Source organism: Salvia hispanica, chromosome 2 (assembly GCF_029641045.1).
Source record: "Salvia hispanica isolate PSC_SH4W2 chromosome 2, Shi_PSC_v1, whole genome shotgun sequence".
Lineage (NCBI taxonomy): Eukaryota > Viridiplantae > Streptophyta > Magnoliopsida > Lamiales > Lamiaceae > Salvia > Salvia hispanica.
Window position 1 is genome coordinate 9465378 of NC_142693.1, and position 20601 is coordinate 9485978.

Sequence of the window (20601 nt, forward strand, 5' to 3'; positions counted from 1 at the left end):
ACAGAAAATTCGCGCGACCGAGCGCTTTTGCATTATTTTGGAAATTTTGGTCAAAGCGTTCGCCTGGCCGGGCGAAATGAGGAGACTGAAATGCCTGGGCATCCGTTCTGTCGCTGTGTGGCCGAATTTACTCATTTTTTAGGCTTTTTCTTGGGTTTTCAACCCCAACTACAAATACTACTCCCTCCGTCACAGTTAAGATGACACTTTTCCTTTTGGTTTGTCCCAACCAAAATGTCACATTTCTATTTTCAGTAACTTTCTCTCTCCAATTAATACACTCGACTATTTTTTCTCCCTCCAATTAATATCCAACTCTCTTTCTAACTCCATTTTAATAATTACACTCACTCATTTTCTCTACAATTATACACATTAACCAACAACTCCTAAAATCCTATGCTGACTAAGAAATGTGTCATCTTAGCCGGGACGGAGGAAGTAGTTTGTGAGACTTTATAAAGGAGACTTTGATGAATTAAGATTGTATCTCATTTGTGAGTTTTCCCTTTGAAAGGGTTTATCCAAATCCTACATTGTAGGTTGCTTATTTCTTTCTTTGATTGAATTAAGTAGAGGTATGCGTCAATGGTAGTGTAACCATTGAGTAGTGGAGTCAAAGGGTGATTAGGATTAATGAAGGTTGTCTACGGTTGTCTCCATCTTTTTGGTTAAGGTTCTATGGTTTTAATCCTAGTTATTCATCAGTTACACATTCTTCCCTTTCTAATCTTCCATCCAACTTGTTAGGGAGATTCAATATATAGAACAGAAAAATGGATATCTGAAAGTCGTGATAATCACTTTCAGATCAAATCAATTTCGGTGGTTCTACCAAACTTATTTGATCGGATAAAATTCAGAGAAATCAGAAAATTCATATGTGTATTCGAGATCTCGAACCAGAAGAATTGATCAGATTTTGAAGAAGACGAACCGGTGCAGCTGTTGACAAAACAGTGCATCCGTTGGGAATATTAACCGAAAATAACTGATTTTCAAAAGGTTTCCGAAATTGCATATTACTCCTTTGACTTTCAGAAATTATATTTTCGGATGAATTTCTAATACAGCAACTTCGTTGGACCCCGCTACCCGGGGGCGCTGCCCCCGGACCCCCGTTCATCTATTTAGGGGCTTCGCCCCTAACATCATAATGAATTCAAATAAATGTGCACTCCGCACCTCCATACTTAAATGATGTATCATTATAACAATAACCGATCAATCAAGTTAATCCAATTACACTAAAATATCCAACACAACTCAAGTTTGGATCTAGTTTTTGTGGCTAGATTCACCCTATCTTTGTTTGATTTTGAGTTTAATTGATAGATCGACACTTGAGGAATCATCTTGGGTAAGTTACATGGATCAATTGACAAAGATCCTTATCAGCAGATATATAAAACCTTTCAACGAGATAGTTCTTTTATTCCAAACGTTGAAAGTTCTTTTATTCCAAACGTATATGCTATGGTTCCATATTTCGAATGACCAATACCAGGTATATAAGGGTTTAGTGCATATTTCAACGAGATAGTACTTTTTCAACTCTCTCAAAATGGAATATATTCCAAATGTATATGCTATGGTTCCATATTTCGAATGGCTAATACCAAGTATATAAGGTATATAAGCAGTGATTTAAAATCCACTGGTTAATCATACTCTGGCAACTTTACATAAGAAAGAGTTCAATTTTTTGGTGGGTGATAGTTGAAAAGTTGACAGATACTGTTACTCTACATAACCATATATGTGATTTTCACCTCATATGACTCCTCTTTCAATTCTTTCGAATTCATTGGATCATTTTCCGTACTCAAGAAAAAATCCCTTCCCTTCTTCCACTAACCCATACTTCATCTCAAACAATATATGAATTGAAATACTTTAAAATGTGAACCTATAGAATAAAACTAAAAGTAGAATGGGTATGGCACGGGAGTTAAGACAAATTGGTAAAGTAAGAGAGGGGGATAGAATGATATGGTAAAGTAAGAGAGAGAAGAAGAAAGTAGTGAAAACAGTGTTAGTGGATAATGAGACATACATTATTAAATTAATATAACTATCCAAAAAAGGAATGCACATATTTTTGTAGGACAAGCGAAAATGGAAAGTGCACATATTTTTATGGGACGGATGGAGTACTATGTACTTCTGCCGTCCACAAAAAAAATTGTCATATTTTTCTGTTTTGAATGTCTAAAAAAAGGGATGTAATAAAATGCAAACTATGTATATTGATCAAACTCCAAACTATGATCTGGACCGTAAGAAAATGTCAACAGATTTTGACATCAAAATCTTGAAATTTTACACAGTGTTGATATTGTTTTTGAAGGAACTGGCAGCGGAAGCGCGTTCGAATTTCATAATTTAATAATTAAACGAACAAATAAATCACATAATAATCAGATATATTTAGCAGATTATTTAGACAAAATCTATTCGCGTAATTCTCACGTGTATCATGCTCATAACTTGAATTAATCATGCTTTAAGTATAATGAAACCTAAAACATGCCTTTCTATGGAGCAGAAATAATACCTAATTAATTCTCCAAAGAATTGATGATGGTTAGCGACTTCTCCACGTGACGCTTTGAATACTAGACCACAGATCTTCTCTCTGGTTCCCGAACTGTACTCCAATATCAGTGTGGGTTGATCTCACCGGAATACTAGGACTTAAATAAAGAAGACAGAAGAAATCCTACTCCTAAGAGGAGAAAATTTCGATCCCTAGTAAGAGAGGGGGGCGAAAATTTGAGCAATAATAATTACGTTTTCTGCCTCTTTTATTCTCCTATTTATATTAAGCTCCTTTTGGACCCAGACATGGATCTATGGAAGGTTTTTGATATGTGCTCATCCAATTTATTTTTTACTAATTAAATTGAACCCACAATTTAATATAAGCTTTAATTGGAATATTACGAGCAACCACTACAGAAGTAATATTGAACTCTCCCCATCCTCAAATCAGAAATTATAAGTAATCCGGGTTTCCGTTTTAACTTTCATTTCCCGCGCTTAAGATAAAAATGTCCATTAATTAATTAATGTCTGCTATGGACTTAATTAATTAATTTGTTATTAATTCCAAGAGTGGACTTAACATGAAACACTTATTTATTATTCATAGAGTGATCAAACTCCAACTAGCTAGGTTCCGAATAATAAAACCTTGTTTCGCTCTCCTCTTGCGGACATTATCAAACGAGACTCACCTCGCGCACGATTCAATATAATAGCAATCCTAGGACCACTAAATATTAATCACCACTACCCAATATATCAAGATTATTAGGTTACGAAAAACCCGCACCATTTGATAAGTCAAAGTAATGCATAATCAATACCGTATGCTCAATGCTAACCTACATTGATTAAGAAACAAATATTTATCAAGACCTCGCCTTTCAGTAGATAGCACAAACACATTCTTGCTGTTAGATCCGTTCAATGCTTTACCACACCAATGTCATCTTATTTCAGTAAGGCTTAGAAATATGCAGACTAACATTGCAACCTTTCACGATGGATAGTCTAATTTCATCTAGGTCGTGAAATTCTTCTTTTTCTTTGTTTAGGATTGACTGTGTTACCTTAAAGTGGACGCCGCCCACAACCGGTCTACTAAAACAAAGATTTAGACTCTGTTAAGTTAACTTATACATTTAAACATGCAAATAACATCCATTAAATGTAAAACATAACAACATTATGACAAAAATAATCTGTTTTATTCCTTGGAAAATAAAATAAGAGTTTTACAGTATTTAATAACTCGAAACGTGATTTTTAGTATTTTAACTCTAACAGTTTTGACGTTGCATTGACACCGTGTTGAAAAGTTCGGAATTTATAAAATATATAGAGTTTACATTTTATAACTATCCTATATATAGTTTCAATCCAAAAATGTAAATTTTCTCTCAAATATTTCCACATTTTCTCTTTCTCTCTCATATTTTATCCACTTTTCTAGTTTCCTCCCTTACGTTACATTTTTTCTTATTAAAAACTGTATCGCCCATCAAAAAGACTATTTTTGATTGACAGAAATAGAATATTTTATAGTAAAAGCAATATTTATAATGAGTCGTCCAAATCTAACCTAAAATTATCTAATTTATAGTAAATCAACCTAATAAGGACACAAAATCAATAAGCCTCGTACACACAACACCAATAAGCCTTGTACCAAGCTCATTAATTTTTTTTCGTGTAAAAAATTGTGCACCCTACTCTTTTATGGTCCATTCATAAACAATTATTAAATTATGATACTTGTATCAAATTGGTTACTAAAATTTAAATTATCAGTAATATGTTTATTTTTATATAATATTCTCTTTTATTTTATTATATCCACTTAACCCATCAATAAAATCACATTAAATACATGCCGCTCAAGGAAGGAATCATCTTTTTTAAATGGAGGGAGTATGTCCTTTTTTACTCAAGTCAAAATATATACTCCTTCCATCCCAATGAAGATGATCCATTTCTTAGATGACATGAGATTTTATGCAGTTTTATTTTGTGTATTAGAGATATGGAATAAATAAGAGAGTGAATAAAGTAGATATGAAGAGATTTTTGTTTTTAATAATAAATCATCTTGAGTAGGACAAACTAAGAAGTATTTGAGGATAAACACTAGCTAACTACTAACATTTTCTTTTCTATCCAGTATATTATGGTTCGAGTGATGTAAAATACTCCTCTCATTCCATGTTAATAGAATCATTTTTTTATTTTGGTAACTTTCAAGTTAATTAAGTTATTTCTATTAAGATATTATTCTTAAATTTCATGAAAAAAGAATTCTCTATTAACCAAGAATAGGGGGAATACCTAATAGTAGTAACAAACACAATGATAGACTTGGTCGTCCAGTGAAGTCAATAGAATAATTTGGTTATCGAACCGAACTCGAATAAGGAAAAAAAATTCCTAAAGTGATTCAAATTGTTGATATTGGCATATGGGACTTCCAGGATTTGAAAATCTATTTTGCCAACATCTATAATTTAAAAATCCATTTATTTTCTTTATTTTTAATGTGTGGATTTATATAGTACTAATTTATTCCATTTACGGAGTATAAAATTAATACTATTAAAATAGAACTAACGTTATACATTAAATTTTTCTATGTACTCCCGTCATCCGCCTTTAAATATTCCATTCTTTTTCGTCCGTCATTCAATAAATGTCCTATTTTATTTTTACTATTTTTTATGAGTGGACCATACACTCCACTAACTCATTCCACTCACATTTTATTATAAAATTAATATATAAAAGTACTCTATATTTCATTAACATTTTCTACCCACTTAAAGTCAAACAATTTCTTAAAACTCGTGTCGGTCAAATATGAGACATTTAATCATGGACAGAGAGTAATTCCTTTACAAACTCAAGTACCACTCTCTTCGTCCCATAAGAACATGTACTATTTTCTTTTTAGTCAATCCCACAAGAATATGCACTTTCTAATTTTATAAACTTTTTTCTTTCTAATAGAATGAATCCATTCTCCACTAATAATGTTTTATTTACTTCTTCCGTACCATCGAAGTTAACTCAATTTTTTTTTTAATTTGTCTTATCCAAAATAACCCATCATTAAAAATAAAAATTCTTTTATCTCTGCATAAAATTCTATACTGCTTAAAAAATGAGTCATTTTTCTTTATAAAGGGAGCAGGAGTATTCTTTTTTCTTTAACTCTCTCTTATTTTATTAATTTTACATTAAAAACTAATTCAAACTAAATGCTGCGCCAAATCAAAATTAATGGACGAAAGTGAGCAATAAATAATAATTTTATTAAATCCAAATTTTGTTAACAATGTAGAGAATCTAGAGATGTCGGCCGTGTTCCTAAAATTGAAATCCCACTTCCCAGTCACATCATCCCTCCTAAGTTAAAATATAAATTAATTAAATAAGTAGGAAATTTGATGAAAACGCGATACTTGGAAACGAAGAAACTCGCAGCTCATACACGTATCATCCGCTTGTTGTGGAGCTGCTTCCCATTTTTAATCATATATGGACTATATATTTGATACATCAATTTTCTCTTCTCCATATCCATACACCGATCATCATTTCGAGCAACCACGATGCTTGATTTTTTCTTTACCAAATCTTTCAATTCCTCCCAATGGTAATATCTCTATTCTTTTCCCCTGCTCTGTTTTTTATTTCGGTGCAGTAAAAAATGTCTCTAGGGCTTTTTAATTGAATTTGTGCGTGAATTGTTGAGAATTCACATCAAAATTTTGCCGGAAATTTTATGATTCCTGCCGCAGGCATTCTGGATTTTGTTCTGGAATTGTAATTAAGTAGAAGTGATCTAGTAAAATTGGTTTTAATGAGTGCAAATTTGCAGTAGAACTCTGTTGAAGCTTACAATCCCTCGGATAAAGTTGTTGAGGAATCGAAGAGAGATTCAGATAAAACAGATGCGTCGAGAAATTGCCAAGCTCCTTGAGACTGGCCAGGAAGCCTCTGCTAGGATTCGGGTTAGCGATATATACATATATATCCTTTGTTGATTGTGTTACGTGTTAGTATTTATAATCGATAGCATTAGCAGCCTCGTTTCCATGTTTATTTAGGTGGAGAACATTCTACGGGAAGAGAAGATGATGGCTGCTCACGAATTGGTTGAATTGTTCTGTGAGCTTATTACTGCTCGTCTTCCAATTATCGATGCACAAAAGTATGTAGTTCGATCGATTCTTAAGTTTTTTGATCATGTGATAGTGCTAAAGGGATATGATCAGTTGATAACTATATTAAATTTATAACTGACAACTATGTCAACAACCTATGTTATGGATGTCAACACGAATACAATTGTATGTGAACTAAATGTAGTTGACATGCATGTCTTCTGTTGAAATGTAAATATAGATGCCAACAGAAGACATACGTATGTCAACTACATTTAGTTGACATACAAATGTACATCCATAATGTAAGTTGTTGACTTACAAATGTCTTCGTGTTGAAATCCATAACCTAGGTTGTTGACATAGTTGTCGGTTATCAATTTAACTGATAGTTGTCAACCTAACAAGACCCTAGTGCCTAGTGCTCAATGTGTTAAAAATTATGTGCTTGTATCTCAGTTTCATTTCTCATGTCAAGTAACAGTAATAATACCATTTTATCCTGAAATGTGATGAATGTATATGTGGAAGTCTAAATGTGTTACGAGGTTTAAGCTATTTATGTTGTTTGATTATTAGGGAATGCCCTTTGGACTTGAAAGAAGCCATTTCTAGTGTATGCTTTGCTGCACCGAGGTGTGCTGATCTGCCAGAGTTGCAACAGGTGCAAACGTTGTTTTCTGGTAAATACGGTAAAGAATTTGTGTCTTCTGCAGCTGAGCTTATGCCCGACTGTGGTGTCAATCGGCAGGTTATATATAAAATTGTCATTTTTTAACAGCTTGTGTTAGCTCCTTTTATGAGTTCTTTAACGGCTTGATATTGCAGTTGGTTGACCTTTTATCCGTCCGAGCTCCATCTCCTGATGTTAAACTGAAACTGTTAAAGGAAATTGCCAAAGAACATGAGCTTGATTGGGATCCCAGTGCTTCGGAAAATGACTTACTGAAGACTCGTGATGACTTGCTGGTATGAATCACTTCTGCACCTTCATTGAGATTTTTAGCTTCTTGCGTTACATTTGTGACGTTTCTATCCAGGATGGGCCAATCCAGTTTGTCATTAATCCCGGACCGCGAGCCCCATTTACCAACACGCATAATGATGAGGCTAACTCTACAACCTCACAATCAGCTGTGGGTGAACACCCTGATTCTGATGATGATTTTGAAATTATAGACTTTCCAGAAGTTCCTATGCAGCAGCCATCACAGTCAAATAAAAGCATGAATGAAGAAGAAGATGCGAAGATTTCAACGCGCCAAGCACAAGACAAACAGTTTGTGCCATTCATACGTCCTCCTCCTTCACAGTTGCCTGAACCATATCCTGTGGAAGAAAATGGTTCATCGCCCTCAGCTACAAAGACAATCGATGATAAAGCTGATTTCCAAGACGTTTTGGCTGCTGCTGAGGCAGCCGCAGAGACAGCAGAGGGTGCAGCAGCAGCTGCTCGATCAGCCTCTAGCCTTGCTGAACTTCGTATAACTGAGCTCATGAAGAAAGAGAATGAAGATTTCTCATATTCTGAATCTGAGAACCCGTTCCACAACGAGAAAACCAAGACAGAACTTAAAGAGGAGGTTGAATTAGATGCAATAAACCCGTTCGCACATTCTAAAACTCCCTTCGCCTCTCCAGGCCGAAACAGCGCCTCAGAACACTCTTCTTATGATGCAAAAGGTGTATTCGATTCCTACTCTGAGAGCGACAATGCTTTCAGCTATAGCAGTTTTAACCGAACTCCGCCATTGTCACCAATGGATGACGATACGGATTTCTCTTACCCGAACTTGTTCACATCGCAAGGCTATAAGTAAGCAATGAGGTCTGGTTTCAAGGATGTCAATTTTGTGGTTAGTCTTTATTGAGTTATGTATCCTTCAGGGGATATCGAGGTTTTGTTTTTTTGTTGTATGCGTTCTGACTAACTGCTGTAAAATTGATACGCAAATTTTGTTTATCGACGTAGAAAGAATATTTCATTTCTTCATGTGTATCTATGGTGGCATGGATTTACTCTCAAGGATGATATAACATAAACTACTAGATTTAACACTTTAACTGAAACTCAAATATTTTAATCAAGATGAACCAGACATCCAATTGTAAACTATCTACCCTTTCGGTGGGGCGGAGGATGCAAAAATCGGTTGATCGTCCACGGAGAATGGGGGGAGTACCACAACTAAGGAAACACACCAAAATGCAAAACGACTCCACTACTATGGAACGGGGGGAGTACCTAATAATAACAATTTTCTTTAACGATTATACATCGTAACATCAAATAAGGCATATAATATCATTTTTTACACATACTCATTATTCAAAATCTTACAATATCCTTTCGGCGAAACTCTCCACATTTTTCGATCAATTTATGTTTTAAAATAATCAAATATTTGTGATTTAAAATAATTAGATTTAAAAAATTGAATAGCAATGTATTTATGTTTTAAAATAATTACATACATTCAAAATAAATTAAAAATTGACTAGAATAATAACTAACTACTGTAATTAAAGTATTATAAAAAAACAGAGTAGCTAGAATACTACTATAAATAAAGTACTAAATTAAAAAATAAAGTATAGAATTTAATAAATGATAAAGCTTTCAAAAGTCTATACAAATGCAAATGGTATATATCTAGATTCAAGAATAATTGAAATGATTTCTTTTGAGGAAAAAAAACAGGAACTAAAACGGTATTGCCAAGACTCAAACAACTGAAATCGGGTAGGAAAGGCGAAACATCAAACCAACTCAGCTATTACCAAACATGCTTATACATCTTAGGAATGTATGCAGTCTGTAGTAATAATTTCAATAGTTAGGGCTCCGGTGGCCCCTCATGACCCAATGTGGCTTCGTAGTTAACTCCAACAAGTGGCGAAGCCACGTTAGGGCCTGGGGGGCCCGGTCCCCCATCAATTTAATTATTCTATACATTATATATTTAAGCAACACTATATATGTAATAAGCATAGCTCAATTGGCTGGAGCTGGCGTCTACTGGTCTAAAGGGCGGAGGTGCAAATCCTTTTGTAGCCATGAATTTCATTTTCTTTTGTTTATGCTGTATATTCCACTTTTGTTTATGCTTTCTACTTATACAATATAATGTGTATATTCCACTTCTATCTTTTCTATTTGTTCCTCTTTTCTATATATTTATTCAATATAATGTATATATTTCAATTCTATTAGCTTTTCTATTTGATCTCTTTTACAGTTAATTTTAAATGTTTATGCTGTATATTCCACTTTTGTTTATGCTTTCTACTTATACAATATAATGTGTATATTCCACTTCTATATTTTCTATTTTATTCCTCTTTTCTATCTATTTATACAATATAATGTGTATATTTCAATTCTATTAGCTTTTCTATTTGTTCTCTTTTACAGCAATAATTAGCTTAATTTTAAATCTTTGTCACTTCATAGTTGAAAATTGTTCCATATGTATTAAACTTAAATAAAATTGAAAATATTAAGTGTAAACTATTTCGAGCCTTTCCAGTGTCACATCAAAATGAACAATATAATTATAATAGCGATCCCTATAATTATTTATAGTAACTTGGGCCCCAATCGGAAATATCCTAGCTTCGCCACTGACTACAACAATACATTATGAATTTATGAATTTGATCTATCTCAAATTTAAAAGAAGTTGGGACAATGGTTATACGTTTAGTACAATAGAGGCCACTAAAGTAGTAAATTAATCATCATACATAACTATAAATGTAGCAACATGAAAAAGAGATTGACGAAGAAAATTCGAAATTTTAAAATAAAAAATAGCATATAGGAATTCAATAATAAAAGAATAATATAGAAGAATGTGTTTTGCTTATATTAGATTACCTTTTGGGGCCCACTTTGGTGGAAATTTGCCACTGATCGATTCAACTCGCACACTTTGTAATTTTATTATTTTATATATGTCCAAAAAAACCCTTACCTCCTTAGATTTTACATCAACAGACAACAAATGTATTGAGCAAGTAAATTTTCCACGTTTTAGCTCAAGTGGTTGTTTCAGTGATCAACTCGATCCACGAAATATGTGGTTTGAGACATCAAGGAATGGTGTGTTAATTATATTCAGTGGCATACAGTTCATTCAAATGTCACAATTATATTTGAAATAATTTTGGTATTTTTAGTGCGTTTGTTGATTCATGATTGTTAGTAGTAGTGCACGTTAATGGTCCATGAGCCCTCTAAAATGGTGTTACCAACCGCACAACTCATCAAATCAAGATTCAAAATCCGAATATGGTGTCACTGGCATCTCTATGTAAGCTGGAAAGTTTTTAATTTAAATAACATTAAATCTATAATTTATTACTATTAGTTTAAATTTTAGTACGACATCTTAATTAATTAATTGGTTATGTGGTTTAATTTCTTCAATAAGTCGTGCCATATAATAATTAAAGTCTTTGACCATTTTAGACGAAATCATCTTTGAAATAATTCCAAGAATTCTACGTAATCATAAATTCAATACTTGTCCTATTAATTAAACGACACTGAATAAATCTTAAATATTATTCCTATGTCTATAATTTAAATCATACTTTTGACTCCATGCGAATTTTATGAAATATGAAAGAAAATTTACAGAAAAAATTTGTGAAATATGTATTCGATCTGTTTTTATATTATAATAATAATAATAATAATAATAATAATAAAGCAGTATATACATTTTATAAGTTAATAAAATGTGAGATATCTATAAATAATAAACAAGAAATTACGATTCTGAAAATAAAATATGGATCATTGTTTCATGGATAAAAGGAGTTATTCTAGAAGAAAATGAATTGGATGGTGACGCAGCATAACTATTCAAAGACGTCAAAAACTTATTGGAAGATCTAAAAGACGTGAACATTGGATATAAAAAAATTGAGGCCATTCAACATCGAGCGATCACGATTTATTTCTATATTATATCTTTATGTTTTGAGGCAAAATATCGACTACGTCAACAACACAAAGTTTCATATGATTACAAGAACAACGACGGAAAGTATTTGGCTACGGAAAAGTTAAGTGTGACTAAAACAATCTCCCTCGCCGAATAGAATGATTAAAAATCTATTTTCACTGTAAAATATATCCAAATTACAATATACTATCAAATGGGTCCAGAACATAGCGAATTATAATTTTTTTGAGAGACTTATTAGGTTATACTAGTATTTATGAATACGTCCCAAAAATACAGTAGTAGTACGTAGTACTATATTTTTAGGTGGTAGGGCTAATTTATTTTTTTTCTTAGAAGTGGTAGGTAGAGATTGCTTGTACCTTCATCATATAGCATCTGTGTTTCGTATCTTGAACCAAAACCCTTTATTAATTCAAGTAAAACTTGTAAACTTGAAAAAATAAACTAACACTTCTCATATTGTGAAACTTTCTAGTTAGCCCGCCCGACCGACCACCAACTGCGAAATTCGAATTACAAATTCAAGCTACTTAGTTTATTATACATATAAACATGCATGTTATGTTTGACATATATATATATATATATATATAATATGGGTCGTGATCGATTGCTAACTACTACTATTTGCTAATTGCTAATTATGTCAACAGTCTATATTATAGATGTCAATAGTCTATAACATAGGTTATTGCATAGTTAGCCGTTAACAATTTAAGACATGTACATGCTTATATTAGATATTTATAACCAATCATTATAGTAAGACATAAGTTACCAACATTCGGATTCACGACAATTATGGTTGGCATATGGAGTAGTAAATAATTTTATTATTATTACGAGGTCAAATGCAATCTAAACCATTATTTAAGAAAACTCTCATTATCAAAAGAGTAGGTGGTATCATGCACATATACTCATAGTCTTGATTTTTATACCTACCAAAATTTTATAAGTGTTTTCAAATCCATGGATCCAAATATTCACAAACACACTAAGATTCACATATACTATAAATAATTGATTGTCCTAAAAGTATTAGTACTTATTAAAAAAAAAGTGATGAGAGCATTATCAAACATGTTGGGTTTCCTAGATGAAATCCTGGCCGATTTCATGGTGGAGATCCTTCCCAAGCTGTTCCGATTAATGGTGTTAAGCATTGTCATTCTGTCGAAGCAGTGCAAGCACATAAGCTTGAGCTACAAATACAGCTCCATCATCAACAAGAAGACCTCCAATTTCGCCATCTCGAATCACCCGAATTGGAAGGAATGCAGCGTTTGTTTGTCGGAATTCGAGCAGGGAGACGAGGCGATGGAGGTCGTGGATTGCCGCCACGTGTTCCACCATAGCTGCCTGGAGAAGTGGCTGCGGTGGCACCGGGGCACATGCCCCCTGTGCCGGAGCGTGGTGGTGCCGGACGTCGTTGTGAGGGAGTATCACCGGGCACGGATGGATCGAGAAAGTGATGGAATTCAAAAGGAGTTGGCGATTATCTTGTTCAATGTTTTGCATGGTGGGAGCTGTCGCCATGGATTCTTCTAGTTCAACATTTGTTTTATTTGCCTTTTTAAGTATTTAGTTTATTATTATTATATATTTATATCTTTTGCATCTAAGTACTCCATAAAATTACTTTTTCTTAGCCCATTCCTCTTTTCTCTAATTTTCTTGTAGACTTGTTATTTAATTGGAAGCATCATATAATCTAATTGTGTTGATGTTTTTACGTGGTTGGTGGATATTGTTGGGTGTGTTTTTTTCCTTGGAGATTCTATTTACAAATATTTATTCGTGTATTTGAAGATCGTTTTTTTCTTCAGTTTAAAGCCGACTACTTAATTCCTATCTCTTTCGTGTGCCTTTCAATTTGGGAAATGGTTGAAAGTTTGTTGAAATTGAGTCAACAGCATTAATTCCTATATTGATGATGTTGAAGACTTATAGGGGGTGAAGTCCCAATCGGTCTGCACGGACGCATAAATGGGCTAGATTTGCAAATTAAAAATATATTTTGAAGTGATTTACAAAAATTATAAAGACTTATATAATGAAATCCAAGGGGTCGAGTGGTATGGGACTCGCCACCTTTAACAAAAATGGTCAGGGAATCGATCATACCTTTGGATATGGGGCAACTTTAAATCTTTGGGCCGGAGCAGCTTTAATTCTGACCCAGTTGTCCCACCCATTGAGGTGCCTACAAATCAATATGGTGAATAGTCACTGGGCCCTGGTGGATACCCTTGGTATTACAAAAAAAAAAGACTTATATAATGATATATATACTAAATACTCAATCTGTCCCAAGTTACTCGAGTCATATTCTATTTTGGATTGTCAAAGCTATTTGAGTCATTTCTCTTTTTGACTAAAAATAAAACATCTAATCACAACTACTTTATTCTTTCTTTTGCTTTACTCTCTCTACTTTATTTTCTCATCTACTTTATTTAACTCACTAAACACAACTTTCTTAAATCTCGTGCCGAAAAGAAACGCCTCAAGTAACGTGAGACTAAGGGAGCATAAATATATTTTAAAACTTTATAAAAGAAAAAAAATAATTAATAAAATGAATTTAATAGGGGCTGCAACCCCCGTGCCCATTTGGGAGAGAACTAGGATTTCGAACAAAACCATATAGAGAAAAGAGAGGAAGAGACGACAAAGAGGGGAGAGAAATGACAATAAGGTATTGTATTTCTTAAGGAATAAGTCATACAGATCTGTAATACATTTGGGGGAAAATAAATTGCCGCGAGATTTGCTGTCGCAGGCCAAAATGGGCACTGATCGACCGCCAATCTCACCGCAGATGGCGTATGGGCACGGACGGGAATTCGGCTGTGGGGGGAGGCCGCGGCCGATCGACCACCCTTATTATGACTGCTCTAAGAATGTTATCCTTGGCGGCCCATGAAACTGAATGGGACCCGAAAAAGCCCAAGTATCTATAATGGAGTACGTTTATTAACTACCTTTTCACCCAACAGTATCTACCTTTGCCTTGCCAGAAGTTCATATAGTCCTATGTATCAGCACTTTAAAATCAAAGTGAATGGCAAAATAGTGACTGAAACTTGCTTTTTTATCAAACAAAACTTTAGATGCACAGCCAAATGAATCAAACAGGTGAGAGGCCGGAAACAATCTCCATAATCATGGTCAAATTCTCAATCATTTTCTGATTTGGGAGCAATTTAAGTACTGTTTCAAAAGCAAATTACTTTTATAAACGGTTCATTACAGTGACATAAGTACATATATATATTCATCCTTAATTGTGTTATGAAAAAACTGGAGTTTTTTTTCGATATGGGTTGTACAGCTTATCGGAAACTGAACTCATAACTCTGTAGAACACGTAAAATGCATGTAAATGTAGTTCAGCAACCTGCAATGCAAAACGACGTTGCTTTGGCTCTGCCAAATACGTTACAAGATTGTGCACGAGCATCCAACCTTTTTCTGGGATTCATCCTGCAATTTATCTGAGGCAAATACAGTATATATCAGCAACCAAGCTAGGTTATGGGCTGCTTATCGAGCTACGTGTGTTAAAGCAAACAACGGCATCAATGACTGCAACAAGTGCTGATTTGTACAGGTAGGAAAATCATGTCAAAATTTACTCTATTGAGGTATGCACAAATGACATAGCTCTATTGAACAATAATCAGGCTTATTAGTACAGATAGACACGGTTTATTCACCTAAAACCTCTTAGAGAACAAATTTACCATAGATATTAAAACAAAGTACAGTATGTTTTTCATGCAGAGGTGCCATCCCTTCTATGCTGGCTATAGATTCTTGAACTAGTGCATTTCATAAGTTTACTACGAGCACAACATTCTACAGATGAAGCATGCAATAGACAATGTTAGGACATAAGGTATTAGTTAATTTACCACTGTGTTTGTCCGGAAGCTGAGGACGCACTACCACAAGCATTGTGATGACGCCACCAGGAACTTCACTTAGAGGAGTTCGTGATTCAGCAAGTGTTCTGTTGTTTTCTAGTATCTTTCCAGCATTAATGAGCTTTATATCATTTACGGATTTAGGTCCATTTTCTTTATCTGCAATATCAAAGTGTCTGTATGAGGATGGATGATTGTACAGCAAGAATATTTGCATGACTAACACATAGATAGCACTCTTATTGGCAATATCACATCTTTTCACGGAAGAGTAGATCAGCTAACCACAGAAACAACAAAAGACAAATCAGTCTAGATTGATCATACATTTATTCAGTTGAAGTTAATGTTTCATTTTTTATCAATTGCTACTCATTAGGCTGGAACATAGAGGTGCATCAAGAGCTACGAATGTGCTTTCCGAAATCCTTTCCAAATTATATTCAACAAAGCAGTTCCAATATATGCTTTACGCCACAGAAAGTACAATGGCTTCCTACAACTGATTTTCCATTCCCTTTAAGGAAAGGATTTTGAACAAGAACCTTATGGTTTAAATATCATTGGGACTCTAAAACTGTAACTAAAACTGTCAACCTTCTTGAACAACCGTGAGAGGCACGCGAAACCCTATTAACTAATCAACTTCACAGGGTACGAGTTGCATCTAGATACTAATCACTAGTAAGAATATTTATAGAACACGAAATCTAGTTTCTACTGTGAAGTTAACTGTACGAGTCCAACAGTTTTTAGGCCGTCGTATTTCACTCCAACGTGGTACAGATCCACCCAACATGTAAGTAAAATTAGGGAGATAAGGCGAAAGGGTTGGCATTTTTTTGTTACTGTGATATTCTAATACAGAAATCCATAAATAGCATGAGCATTTCTCCTAAATTAAGCTCCTCACCTGCATTTATATAAGCTAAAGAAACAAAAGGCAAATGCATCTCAATACAAAGGTGTAGTATGTACAACAATTAAACAGAACAAGATGCATTAGACTCAAATAAAATAACACACAATAATTCAGCACTGCCCATAAAGCTCCAACAAAACACAAAACACACAGTTATCAAAAGAGATCAAGGAACCCTAGTTAGACAAAAAAAAAACAGCAGAAAAACACAATTACAAGAAGAGAATTGGAATTCATAAACCTTTAGGCCACTGTGAAATAATCCTTTCTTTGAGAGAAGTGACAGTTGTGGTAGAACTATACTTGCTTGGCCCAATATCACTGCCATCAGCCAGCCTAAATTTAAGCTCAACTAATTCCTCCACAGCCATCAAAATAAACCTTCAAACCTATGCACACCCCTCAATTTCAACAATTCCAAATTAAATCGCACAAATATGAACAAAACAAAAGCACGAACTTTATTCGAAAACATACATCTCCTCTAGCTTAACAATAGTAAAACCACATCTAGATCAAAACTCTGCAAAATGTTAAAAAGAAAAATTGGACCACAATTGACCACTTTTCAGCTGTAAAACCTTCAAGAATCACATAAAAAATTACGAATCGTTGTGCAAAACTACTCAGAATTGATTGTGAAGAATCGAAAGATCTACTAGTGAAGGGAGAAGAAAAGATCAAATTTTGGGAGTTTTTGAAGTCAGAAGATTGCGAGAGAAACGGTAGCGCAGATGAATCGATAACTAAGTTTATGGGCTGCAATAAATCAATAACTAAATTTTGGGAGTATTATATTTTAGTCGAAAGAGGATAAAATTCTTTTTGCTTTGAAATCGAAGACTAAAATAGAAGTCTTACTATGAATCAATCTGAAAAATTGGTATAGTTTATAGACAGATTTCGTTTTTTTGCAGCGTAAATTAGGTAGGAAATATGTATATTTATATTCAAGACTAAATCCATTTTGGCGATTGGGTTTTAAATTTTTGTGTTTTGTTTGACGCGTTCTTCCATGGTATTTTTGAATAATTGGAGTTAGAACAAATTTTATTTGCAAAAATAATGGGTAAATTTCTTAATAATATGAGTAAAGGTCAATTTTGGTTCTAAATATATGGCCGAAATATGAATTTGGTCCAAAATATTCACTTATTGAAAAACGGGTTCATAACAAATGAAAATATTGCCGAAGTGGTCCTTTTTTAATAGTTCCGTCAAAAACTGGCGATCAACTCCTGATTAGTGATATTTTGACTGTATTAGTGAATTTTAATTAGTACAAACCATCTTTCTCTTTCTCATTCATCTCAAGAGCCATAATTTTCTCTGCAATAACATGCTACCTCAACTCCCAGAATTATCTTCCAATTCAATATTGAAAACCCTATGAAGAAATCGCCAAGCAAAACAACCCTTCAAACCTAAACATCAATTTTCTGACTCCCACGAGTCTCGATTGCTGAGTTAACAAATCATTTTCTGACAATAGTGGAAGCAGCCCAATTTGGAGGAGCCGCTCGACGGTGAGCTGTGAATCTTCATGGAGCCGGTTAAATCGTCACAGAGAGAGAGAGAGAGAGCTTCGAAGTGATCGTGCTGATTGCACAGGGGCATGACCGAGAGGGTGTAGCGGTGAGGGAAAGGAACGAGAAAGATAAGGGAGAACCGTAACGGAAAGAGAGAAAGAGAGGGAGGCAGGTCTGGAACAGTGTGAGGGCGACGGTAAGGCGCCATCACACATTGGCTACGACGGAGGAAAAGAGCGGGTAGGCGACTGATGGAGGCGGCCGCTGGAATTCAGATAGAAAAGAGAGTGAATTGGTTGGGATTGAGGAGATAGAGAGGATAAGCGTGAGAAAGAGATCTGGCGGCGCCGCAACTGTAGCGACTGCGGGGCTGAATTTCGCTGGCGGGGAGAGAATTTCAACGAAGGAGAAGGAGAAAGATATGGAAGAAGTGAATTTGGAGTTAGTCTGATTTTTAGAGACAAGGTCGAAAATTGAGAGGCTTAAGCACCACGCCGGCGAAGACGGCGGCGGGCGCTGGAAATCCATTTCCGAAAGGGAGCTTACCCTGGTTATGCCAGCGCTGGTGGAGACAAGTTTTCTGACAAAGAACGTGGCTAGTTTTTTTATTTTTTTTAATTTTATTTTTTTACTTAATTATAGATTAATATTCTAATTAGGTCAAAATGTGGTTAATTAGCATTCACTGTTAGGTTTTTAATAGAACTGTTAAAAAAGGACTAATTCGGCAACATTTTCATTTGCTATGGACCCATTTCTCAAAAAGTGAATGTTTTGGACCGTATTCGTATTTCGGCCATATGTTTAGGACCAATATTGACCTTTAGACCATCCACAATGGGGCAGACGATGCGTCGGGCGATGTATCGTCCATCGCATCGTCCGCCACTGTGGCATCGCGGACGATGGGTTAACCATTGTCCGCGCCCGATCGATCGTACGCGGACGAAGCGCGGATGATGCTCATCGTCCGCCGGATCGTCCGCCACTGTGGCATCGCGGACGATGCGACGGACGATGCACACGCATTTTCGGTTAAAAATTTAATTTTATTCAATTTTCAAAACCTATATATACTTGATAAGGCTCGTTTCATGCATCGGTTTAGGGTTAAAATTCTGTGCATTTGGGGCGCTAATGTGCGTTTATGAGTTCAGGTGCGTAGTAAATCTGTTGGGCCTAGGAGTTGCTGTTACCGGACCTGGCAGATGCAAAAGAGATGAAATTGAAGGAAAATCAGAAGTCGTCGTTCGGCCCTTGGAGAATCAAAAGTTGGCGACAGGAGCAGAATGGAGCGAGAGCAGATTATTTTAAAGAGTCTTACTCAAGGGCAAGGGCGTAAAATCACCAGAGGGATACCCTAGGGATCAGAGCCTCACATATATAAAGAGCTCAACCTTGAAGAACAAGACATCCATGAACAGCCACTTCTACGCTTTCCTAGCTCTAGTTCTAGTTCCATACTTCAAATTTTCATTTTCGTCTGCTGCGCACTTGGACATGGAGGATTCTGGCCACCGTGGTTCTCATCGTCATCGTTATTTTGCTGTGTAACACCGCCTTGTGAAGGCGAAGAAACAATCTTATTTGCTTTCGTTTAGAGTACTTTGTTGGTTTTAAGTTTCATAACTCTAGTTCTTACTTTGATCTATTGGATTCAGACCTATTTCTAGTTATTATGGAAGTTTATGTTCGCTTTTGGTTGTATATCTCTGAGTTTATGTTCATCTCTTGCTTTTAGCTTTCGTTCTTTGTTTGTTGTTGGATGTTTGGAGCTGAGATCTGTTGGTTTGTTGTTGGAGGTTGGGGATTTGCATATGGAGATGTTTGGATTTGTTGAATCTTGGTGTTTCGGAGTTGAAGTTTCGTATATTTGGTGCTTGATGTTTACGTTGTGCATGAGTATGGCTATTTACTTTCTGTTTTTGCATCCTTTAGGTCCAGTAGCGTAGATCTGCTAGTTTAGGCTTTAATTTCTCGTTTTAAGTCTAGATCTAAAGTTTGCTTTGTTCTCATGGTGTTTAAAACTCTGTTTTCTCTGCTATTCTCGTTTGATTCCCGAAGAAGATAAAGTTGTTGGTAGTTAGAACCAGATCTGCTTTATGTTAGTACTTTTCTGCATGTACTTTACTTTTTCTGCATATCCTCCAGACCCTGTCAGTACGATCCACTTTGTCTCTTTTACTTTTCTGCATGCTTTTCCAGACGCTGGTAGTTTAAGGAAACTTGTCTTGCTTTTTGCATTATGCTTGTCTGTCCAAATTAGGAAAGCCTTTCTAGTTAAGTTTACTCCAGCTGTTTTAGAACTTTAAAATATCTCAGTTTCTCTAAGTCATGTATGTTCCGTACGCTCTCAGTTCTCAGACCCAGTAGGTAGAGTAAAGTTCTTCTGATCTATTAGACCCAATAGGTAGAGTAAAGTTTTGCTTATCTCTCAGACCCAGTAGTTTTAAGTTCTCGACCCACAAAATTACGTGGCAGCAGCCAAACCCCTTTTCCCAAAACATCCTCAAATGCAGTTTTGTAGCACCT

The 20601-nt window shown here is 35.0% G+C and overlaps 3 protein-coding genes across 4 annotated transcripts; 2 read left to right on the plus strand and 1 right to left on the minus strand.

Moving 5' to 3' along the window:
- Positions 1-6008: 6008 nt before the first annotated feature.
- Positions 6009-8706, plus strand: LOC125199595 (uncharacterized). Of its 2 annotated transcripts, none has more exons than XM_048097569.2 (6): positions 6009-6196; positions 6422-6554; positions 6651-6754; positions 7287-7458; positions 7536-7676; positions 7748-8706. In XM_048097569.2, exons 1-6 carry the CDS (start codon positions 6153-6155, stop codon positions 8525-8527), a joined length of 1374 nt encoding a protein of 457 aa, XP_047953526.2. In that variant the 5' UTR covers positions 6009-6152; the 3' UTR covers positions 8528-8706. The 2 variants fall into 2 exon arrangements, with proteins under 2 accessions (XP_047953526.2, XP_047953527.2); XM_048097570.2 differs by having other exon boundaries at positions 6013-6196; positions 6425-6554.
- Positions 8707-12651: 3945 nt separating this feature from the next.
- On the plus strand, positions 12652-13421 carry LOC125186498 (uncharacterized). The gene has a single exon (XM_048082868.2). The coding sequence runs from the start codon at positions 12752-12754 to the stop codon at positions 13235-13237; it is 486 nt and encodes a 161-aa protein (XP_047938825.2). The 5' UTR covers positions 12652-12751; the 3' UTR covers positions 13238-13421.
- Positions 13422-14900: 1479 nt separating this feature from the next.
- LOC125202797 (membrane-anchored ubiquitin-fold protein 6-like) lies at positions 14901-17437 on the minus strand. Its single transcript, XM_048101271.2, has 3 exons — positions 16782-17437; positions 15607-15777; positions 14901-15186 (listed from the first exon to the last, which is right to left on the minus strand). The coding sequence occupies exons 1-3, from the start codon at positions 16909-16911 to the stop codon at positions 15131-15133; spliced, it is 357 nt and encodes a 118-aa protein (XP_047957228.1). The 5' UTR covers positions 16912-17437; the 3' UTR covers positions 14901-15130.
- Positions 17438-20601: the final 3164 nt, after the last annotated feature.